Raw genomic sequence first — 9,416 nt, 5'->3', positions numbered from 1 at the left:
CACAGATACTAACTCTCTTCTTTTCCTCACTTGTGGTTTTGGCTTCAAAAACTGCATAAAAAACTGAATGTGTGCCAGCACCCAGAACAGCACTGCTTATTTAGGCTAGTTTCACACTAGCGTTCGTCGGTCCGCTCGTGAGCTCCGTTTGAAGGATCGCATCAGTCTGGCGGCGTTCAGCCTCCGCACGGACAGGCGGTCAGCTGAACGCTGCTTGCAGCGTTCAGCTGTCCGCCTGGCCGTGCGGATCCGTTCAGACTTACAATGTAAGTCAATGGGAACGGATCCGCTTGAAGATGACACAATATGGCTCAATCTTCAAGCGGATCCGTCCCCCATTGACTTTACATTGAAAGTCTGAACGGATCCGCTCAGGCTACTTTCACACTTAGAAAATTTTCTAAGTTATTAATGCAGACGGATCCGTACTGAACGGAGCCTCCGTCTGCATTAATATGATCGAATCCGTTCGGAACGGATCCGATCAAGCGCTAGTGTGAAAGTAGCCTTAATTAGACAGTCCATGAACGAGTTGGAAAAACTAAAGAATTAAGAGTTAAATGGGCTTTCCAATTGTCTGAAGAGTCTGTCCTTGACCACCACACGTGACCACGTCCTATGGACGGGGAACAGCACATTGTTGTCACAAGATGAATCATAGCGAGGTTATGTCTGATCACGTGACCCAGTCCAAGGGAGGGCGCGGAAGCGCCAGGCCTCTATGTTACACAGGGGTCCTTGTAGTGTGGTGTAAATGGAGCGCTGAATACGCTTTCCGGTATTGAAGCCCTTTCCAGGCTGCCGCAGCGTCTCTTTTTGCGTAGACTCCTGGTCGCTGAGGCTTTTGCGGCACCTCTGCCCGGTACTATTTGTAAACAGGTTTGAGAAACCTCCGTCCGCCCTCTTCTGCACCCGCCCATTGGAGCTTCCCTCATTCAAGATGGCGGCAGGAGGGAGCGGTGGACTGTCGTTTCCCGGGGTGCTGGGCAATAGCACTCCTAGCAACCGTGTTGGATCGTCGGCATCCTCGTACAACTATAGCGGTGGAGCTGGGGCCTCTTCCCCCGGTAACCAGGCAGCATCTGCGGTCTCCTCGACTGGGGCCTCCCCTCCTGCGGCCCCGCCTCCACCCCCTCCTGCGGCTGCTGGCCTCCTGCACCGGGAACCCGTGTACAACTGGCAGGCGACCAAGACCACGGTGCGGGAACGGTTCACATTTCTCTTCAATAACGAAGTGCTTAGCGACGTACACTTCCTGGTCGGGAAGGGAGTGGGCAGTCAGCGGATCCCCGCACACAGGTACTGAGAGCTGCATGTGATGTCACTCCCACCGCTGACACAGCCCTGCCTAGCCCATGTGTGCTCTTACCTGATGCGGGGCCGGCGGGCTGTGTCAGGGCATGGCATTTAACCTCCTAAGTAGTTTGTATGGGACTGGCTCATTGTGAAAACGATGTATGAAAAGCTCAGAATTAACGGGCTGCCAGTTTCCGCTAGACATGTGGGAAATGATTACTGGGTGACAAGAGGGACCATGAAGTCTGTGGCTCTTCCACCAATGATTATTTTTATGCTTCATTCCAACCTTTTATTAACCACTTCAGCCCCGCTAGCTGAAACCCCCTTCATGACCAGGCCACTTTTTACACTTCGGCACTACACTACTTTCACCGTTTATTGCTCGGTCATGCAACTTACCACCCAAATGAATTTTACCTCCTTTTCTTCTCACTAATAGAGCTTTTATTTGGTGGTATTTCATTGCTGCTGGCATTTTTACTTTTTTTTGTTATTAATCAAAATGTAATGATTTTTTTGCAAAAAAATGACATTATTCACTTTCAGCTGTAAAATTTTGCAAAAAAAAAAAAGGACATCCATATATACATTTTTCGCTAAATTTATAGTTCTACATGTCTTTGATTTAAAAAAAAAAAAATGTTTGGGCCAAAAAAAAAAATGGTTTGGGTAAAAGTTATAGCGTTTACAAACTATGGTACAAAAATGTGAATTTCCGCTTTTTGAAGCAGCTCTGACTTTCTGAGCACCTGTCATGTTTCCTGAGGTTCTACAATGCCCAAACAGTAGAAAATACCTTGAAGTGTCTTCTTTCCAAAATGGGGTCGCTTGTGGCGTATTTTAGGGGCCCATATGTGTGAGAAGTACTTTGCAATCAAAATCTGTAAAAAAATGACCAGTGAAATCCGAAAGGTGCACTTTGGAATATGTGCCCCTTTGCCCACCTAGGCTGCAAAAAAGTGTGACACATCTGGTATCGCCGTACTCGGGAGAAGTTGGGGAATGTGTTTTGGGGTGTCATTTTACATATACCCATGCTGGGTGAGAGAAATATCTTGGCAAAAGACAACTTTTCCCATTTTTTTTTTTTTTTTTTTTTTTTTAATACAAAGTTGGCATTTGACCAAGATATTTATCTCACCCAGCATGGGTATATGTAAAATGACACCCCAAAACACATTCCCCAGCTTCTCCTGAGTACGGCGATACCAGATGTGACACTTTTGTGCATCTAGGCTGCAAAAGTGCCCAAATTCCTTTTAGGAGGGCATTTTTAGACATTTGGATCCCAGACTTCTTCTCACACTTTAGGGCCCCTAAAAAGCCAGGGCAGTATAAATGCCCCACATGTGACCCCACTTTGGAAAGAAGACACCCCAAGGTATTCAATGAGGGGCATGGTGAGTACATAGAAATGTATTTTTTTGGCATAAGTTAGCGGAAATGTTTTTTTTTTTTTTTTTTTTTTTCTTCCCCCTCTTCTCACAAAGTCTCACTTTCTGCTAACTTAGGACAAAAATGTAAATCTTTCATGGTCTCAATATGCCCCTCAGCGAATACCTTGGGGTGTCTTCTTTCCAAAATGGGGTCAGTTGTGGGGTGTTTGTACTGCCCTGGCATTTGAGGGTCTCCGCAATCATTACATGTATGGCCAGCATTAGGAGTTTCTGCTATTCTCCTTATATTGAGCATACAGGTAATGAGAGATTTTTAATTTTTTTTCCGTTCAGCCAATGTGGATGAAAAAAATCTCTGCCAAAAAAAAAGAGGGGAACGGCGTCTGCCAGGACATAGGAGCTCCGCCCAACATCCATACCCACTTAGCTCGTATGCCCTGGCAAACCAGATTTCTCCATTCACATCAATCGATGTGGATGAATAAATCATTGCCGGGAATTTTTTAAAAATTTTTTTTTATATATACAAAGTGTTTGCCAAAGCATAGGAACGCCGCCTCCTCCTCAGCTCGTATGCCTTGGCAAACGTATCTTTTTTACTGCAGAGTAGAAATCTCGTCTTGCAGCGCCGCATACACCGACTTGCATGTAATCTGACAGCAGCGCAATGCTTCTGTCAGAATGCACATCAGTGCTGCAGCTAGTCGATCGGTTGGTTCACCTGGAAGGTAAAAAAAAAAAAAAAAAAACAGGCCGCAACGCAATAATTTTATTAACTTTGGAACAGAACATATAAAGTTTAACTTTTTGAACTAAACATTAACCTTTTTGCTTACTGGTGTGTGTTGTGTGTTTTTTTTTTTTTTTTTTTTTTTTTTTTTTTTTTTTTTACCTTTTATAGAACAAACCTCTCCTTCCCCATGGGTCAATGTGCAAAGTGCAAATCGCCAAAAGATGTGGCGAAGTGCGTTATGCACTTTGTCCCAGGTGAAAGGAGACGTTTGCAGCAGCTGTGAGTGAATGGGCCCTAATAGCCCTGTGTGCCTGTCCTGGTGAGATGTGATACCTATGCTAGGTGTACCTGTGTGTGGTACTTCCGGAAACACTCCCCTAAGCATAGGGCAGGGTGGTCAGGACAGAAATAGCGGGTGTCACGCCTTATTCCACTCCTGCTACAGAAACATCTTTTTCGGGGTGACTGTTGGGTTGAGGTACCAGCAACGACATTGGGGAAATGTCGCTCGTGTAGACGGCTAACTACACTGGTGGATGGGGCCACGGAACCTCCTGGGTACAGGAGGTTCTCGATGATCTCTTCCTGAAATTTGAGGAAGGATCCAGTTCTCCCAGCCTTACTGTAGAGAACAAAACTATTTTATACAGAGCCAATTGAATTAAATATACAGACACCTTCTTATACCAGCGTCTGGTTCTGCGGGAAACTAAATACGGAGACAACATCTGGTCATTGAAGTCCACCCCTCCCATGTGAAGGTTAGTCGTGGACTGAGAGGGGCTTTTCAATGACACGGGTTGCTTGCTCACTCAATTTGTATTGTCGTGTCTGCGTGAATGGAGGAGAGCATGTAAAGCTTGTCTCTCCATTTCACCGCGAGCAGTTCTTCGTTACACAAGGCAGCCCTCTGCCCCCTTGCAAGACGGGTGCTAACGAGCCGTTGGGGGAAGCCAGCGCGACTAGTTTGCGCGGTGCCACAGGCGCCAATCCGTTCTAGAAACAAATGCCTAAAGAGGGCCACACTTGTGTAGAAATTGTCCACATAAAGATGGTACCCCTTGCCGAATAAGGGTGACACCAATAGTGTTGATCACGAATATTCGAATTTCGAATTTTTATCGCGAATATAGCCACTTCGAAAATTCGCGAATATTTCGAATATAGTTATATATATTCGTAATTTCGAATATTAGTTTTTTTTTTTTTAATCAGTACACATGATCCCTTCCTGCTTCTAGCTTGTGGGCCAATAAGAAGGCTGCAATATACTTGACTTTAGGAGTAGTGATGAGCGGCAGGGGTCATATTCGAAAATGCCCGATTTTTTTTTTTTCTTGAAAAAATCGGCAAGGTAATTATTGTGTAATATGCGAATTTTCGTAATTTCAATTTTCGGATTCGAATTTTTATTGCGAATTTTTCAACTTTAAGACAAAGAAGATTATAGCACTATGTTAGCTAAATTGCTCTATATTCGTTTTTTTCGAATATTCGCTATATTGCTATATATTCTTGTTTTAGAATATTACAAATATTCGAAAAAACGAAGTTATAGCAATATAGCGAAAATTCGAAAAAAACGAATATAGAGCAATTTAGCTAATATAGTGCTATAATCTTCTTTGTCTAATAGTTGTAATTTTTTTCTCATCTGAAGTTCAGATTGGAAAAAAATTACAACTATAAAAAAAAGATTATACTATATACTAAATTGCTCTATATTCGTTTTTTTCGAATATTCGCTATATTGCTATATATTACGAATATTCTAAAAAACTGTTATAGCAATATAGCGAATATTCAAAAAATCGAAAATAGAGCAATTTAGCTAATATAGTGCTATAATCTTTTGTTTTTTTCTTGAAAAAAATCGGCAAGGTAATGATTGTGTAATATGCAAATTTTCGGATTCGAATTTTTATTGCGAATTTTTTAACTTACAACTATTAGACAAAGAAGATTATAGCACTATATTAGCTTAATTGCTCTATATTCGTTTTTTTCGAATTTTCGCTATATTGCTATAACTTCGTTTTTTCGAATATTCGTAATTATAGCAATATAGCGAATATTCGAAAAAAACGAATATAGAGCAATTTAGCTAATATAGTGCTATAATCTTTTTTTTATAGTTGTAATTTTTTTCCAATCTGGACTTCAGATGAGAAAAAAATTACGACTATTAGACAAAGAAGATTATAGCACTATAATAGCTAAATTGCTCTATATTCGTTTTTTCGAATTTTCGCTATATTGCTATAACTTCGTTTTTTCGAATATTTGTAATATTCTAAATCAAGAATATATAGCAATATAGCGAATATTCGAAAAAAACGAATATAGAGCAATTTAGCTAACATAGTGCTATAATCTTCTTTGTCTTAAAGTTGAAAAATTCGCAATAAAAATCAGAATCCGAAAATTAGAATTACGAAAATTCGCATATTACACAATCATTACCTTGCCGATTTTTTGCAAGAAAATTTTTTTGCGAATTTTCGAATTTACGAATATTCTAAAAAATATTCGCGAAATATCGCGAATTCGAATATGACCCCTGCCGCTCATCACTAGACACCAAGTCCCAGACTATCTTCCCACTGCTCCCCAGGTAGTCAGGGCAACCGACCGGCTCCAGGGTTTGATCTTTTCCCTCATAGACACGAAATTTGTGGGTATAGCCTGTGGCCCTTTCACAGAGCTTATACAATTTGACCCCATACCGGGCGCGCTTGCTTGGGATATATTGTTTGAAGCCAAGGCGCCCGGTAAAATGTATTAGGGACTTGCCTACGCAGATGTTTTGCTCTGGGGTATACAAATCTGCAAATTTCTGGTTGAAATGGTCTGAGGGGCCGAATTTTGTGGAGCTGGTCAAAAGCTGGGTGGCCTCTGGGACGGGAGGTGGTGTTGTCGCTAAAGTGCAGGAAACGCAGGATGGTCTCAAATCGTGTCCTGGACATAGCAGCAGAGAACATGGGCATGTGATGAATTGGGTTCGTGGACCAATATGACCGCAATTCATGCTTTTTAGTTAGACCCATGTTGAGGAGAAGGCCCAGAAAAGTTTTAATTTCGGAAACTTGGACTGGTGGTTATAAATTGTGTGGCATACCGATTTTGTTTCTGCCACAACTAAGTCTAAGAGCTCCGCAGTCAAGAACAGCTCAAAAAATCCCAGGGCTGAACCGATCTGAGCTGTCTCAACCCGAACTCCAGACTGGGCGGTAAAAGGGGGAACTACAGGTGCGGCTGAAGTTGGGGACTGCCAATCAGGGTTTGCCAGCACCTCAGGGATTCTAGGGGCTCTATGGGCACGGCACGTCTTTGCGGTGGCTGCGACGGGGTAACTACTGCACGTGCCACTGTACCAGCTTCAACTGCCCTTCTGGTGCTCGCTACTTCACCATGTTCTACGGCAGTGCTGGTACTAGGTCCAGGGTGTGCTGCGCTGCTGGTGTATGCCTCACCACGTAATCCGACAGCACCAGCCCCACTCTGCTGCTCTTGAAGCGGATCCTGCGCAACCTGCGGTCTAGCAACACGGGGCCGGGTACGCCTGGTGCTATCGGGGACCTCAGCCTCCTCGTCCGAACTTTGGGTCAGAGAGCCACTGCTTTCTACAGGTTCATATTCTGACCCGCTGGATTCATCAGATGAGGGTTCCCATTCCTCATCCGACTCGGTCAGAATCCTGTAGGCCTCTTCAGAAGAATACCCCCTGTTTGACATTTGGGCAACTAAATTTAGGGGTATTCCCTGAGACTACCCTAGAAAAAAAGCAAGCCTGTCTTACAAATGGGAGGCTAGCGAAGTACCGGAGGCCGCTGTGGTTGATAAAAAAAAAATCCGTTTTGATATTTTTTTTTATCGCCGCAGCGCGTGTAAAGTGAATGTGCAGTGATCAAAAAAAAAATATTTTGTGTCACTGCGGTGGGGCGGGCGTGGGTGAACGCACGTGTGGGCGATCGATCAGGCCTGATCGGGCAAACACTGCGTTTTGGGTGGAGGGCGAACTAAAGTGACACTAATACTATTATAGATCTGACCGTGATCAGTTTTGATCACTTCCAGATACTACAAAAGTACAAATGCTGATTAGCGATACGCTAATCAGCGAATAAGGGACTGCGGTGGGCTGGGCGCTAACTGATCCCTAAACTACCTAACCAAGGGGCCTAAACTATCCTAAAACCTAACAGTCAATACCAGTGGAAAAAAAAAAAAGTGACAGTTTGTACTGATCACTTTTTTTTTTTTTCCTTTAACTAGTGATTGACAGGGGTGATCAAAGGGTTAATTGGGGTTCAGGGGGTTGATCTGGGGCTAGTATGTGTAGTGGTGGTGTACTCACTGTGAAGCCTGCTCCTCTGCTGGATCCAACCGACGAAAAGGACCAGCAGAGGAGCAGGGCAGCCATATAACGGATCATATTTACTAATATGATCTGCTATGTGGCTTCTGATTGGCTTTTTTAAAAATCAGCCACCTGCCAGCCGCGATCATTGGCTGGCAGGTTGCTGACGAAATGCTCCTTTAACTTTTGCCGGCCGAAATCTCGCGGCTCGCGAGATGACGCACGGATGCGTCCAGGAGGAGTAAATCAACCACCTTCCGGACGCATCCGTGCGTTTATATATGCTGATCTTAATAAACAGCTCTGCTACATCTGTCTTCCTCTACGCTACCAGCACTGTGTTTTAATAACTTTATATCAGCTCTGCTATATCTGTCTTCCCTCTCCCACACTAGCACTGTGGATGAACTGCTTCCTATACAGCTCTGCTACTTCTGTCTAACGTGTAACTGAACACGTAGAATTTCATTCTTGGTGTCTAGATCATGAAACTCTGTGTCCCTCCACACGCGGTTAAACCAGAGTGCTAGTGAGGTGGGGAAATACACAGATGTAGCAGAGCTGTATAGTAAGCGGTTCATCCACAGTATATGAAGTGATTGAAACACAGTGCTAGTAGTGTAGAGGAAGACAGGTGTTGCAGCAGAGCTGTATAAAAAGCGGTTCAGGGAAGACTGATGTAGCATAGCTGTATAGGAAGCGGTTCATTCACAGTGTTAGTGGGGGAGGGGAAGACAGATGTAGCAGTGCTGTATAAAAAGCGGTTCATGGAAGACTGATGTAGCAGAGCTGTATAGGAAGCTGTTTAGCCAGAGTGCTAGTGGTGGAGGGGAAGACAGATTTGGCAGACTGTACTGTCGTGGCCCAAAGTTTTGAGAATGACACAAATATTAGTTTTTACAAAGTTTGCTGCTAAACTGCTTTTAGATCTTTTTGTTTCAGTTGTTTTTGTGATGTAGTGAAATATAATTACACGCACTTCATACGTTTCAAAGGCTTTTATCGACAATTACATGACATTTATGCAAAGAGTCCGTATGTGCAGTGTTGGCCCTTCTTTTTCAGGACCTCTGCAGTTCGACTGGGCATGCTCTCAATCAACTTTCTGGGCCAATTCCTGACTGATAGCAACCCATTTTTTCATAATCACTTCTTGGAGTTTGTCAGAATTAGTGGGTTTTTGTTTGTCCACCCGCCTCTTGAGGATTGACCACAAGTTCTCAATGGGATTAAGATCTGTGGAGTTTCTAGGCCATGGACCCAAAATGTCAACGTTTTGGTCCCCGAGCCACTTAGTTATCACTTTTGCCTTATGGCAAGGTGCTCCATCTTGCTGGAAAATGCATTGTTTTTCACCAAACTGTTGTTGGAAGAAGTTACTGTTGGAGGGTGTTTTGGTTCCATTCTTTTTTTCATGGCTGTGTTTTGGTGCAAAATTGTGAGTGAGCCCACTCCCTTGGATGAGAAGCAACCCCACACATGACTGGTCTCAGGATGCTTTACTGTTGGCATGACACAGGACTGATGGTAGCGCTCACCCTTTCTTCTCCGGACAAGCCTTTTTTCCTGATGCCCCAAACAATCGGAAAGAGGCTTAATCGAAGAATGACTTTGCCCCAGTCCTCAG

At 43.6% G+C, this 9,416-nt stretch overlaps 1 protein-coding gene across 3 annotated transcripts in view; it reads left to right on the top strand.

Moving 5' to 3' along the window:
- The first annotated feature begins 669 nt into the window (after positions 1-669).
- Positions 670-9,416, top strand: part of BTBD2 (BTB domain containing 2) — a 628,196-nt gene continuing 619,449 nt past the window's right edge. For 2 of the 3 annotated variants that reach the window (XM_044306182.1, XM_044306191.1), the window contains exon 1: positions 670-1,299. In XM_044306182.1, the coding sequence (XP_044162117.1) occupies positions 941-1,299 (359 nt within the window). In that variant the 5' untranslated portion in view covers positions 670-940. The remainder of the gene's footprint in view (positions 1,300-9,416) is intronic. The other variant, XM_044306197.1, reaches the window with a different exon arrangement.

Source organism: Bufo gargarizans, chromosome 1 (assembly GCF_014858855.1).
Source record: "Bufo gargarizans isolate SCDJY-AF-19 chromosome 1, ASM1485885v1, whole genome shotgun sequence".
NCBI lineage: Eukaryota > Metazoa > Chordata > Amphibia > Anura > Bufonidae > Bufo > Bufo gargarizans.
Note: the sequence above shows the minus strand (reverse complement) of the source record. Positions and strands in the feature narration are given on the sequence as shown.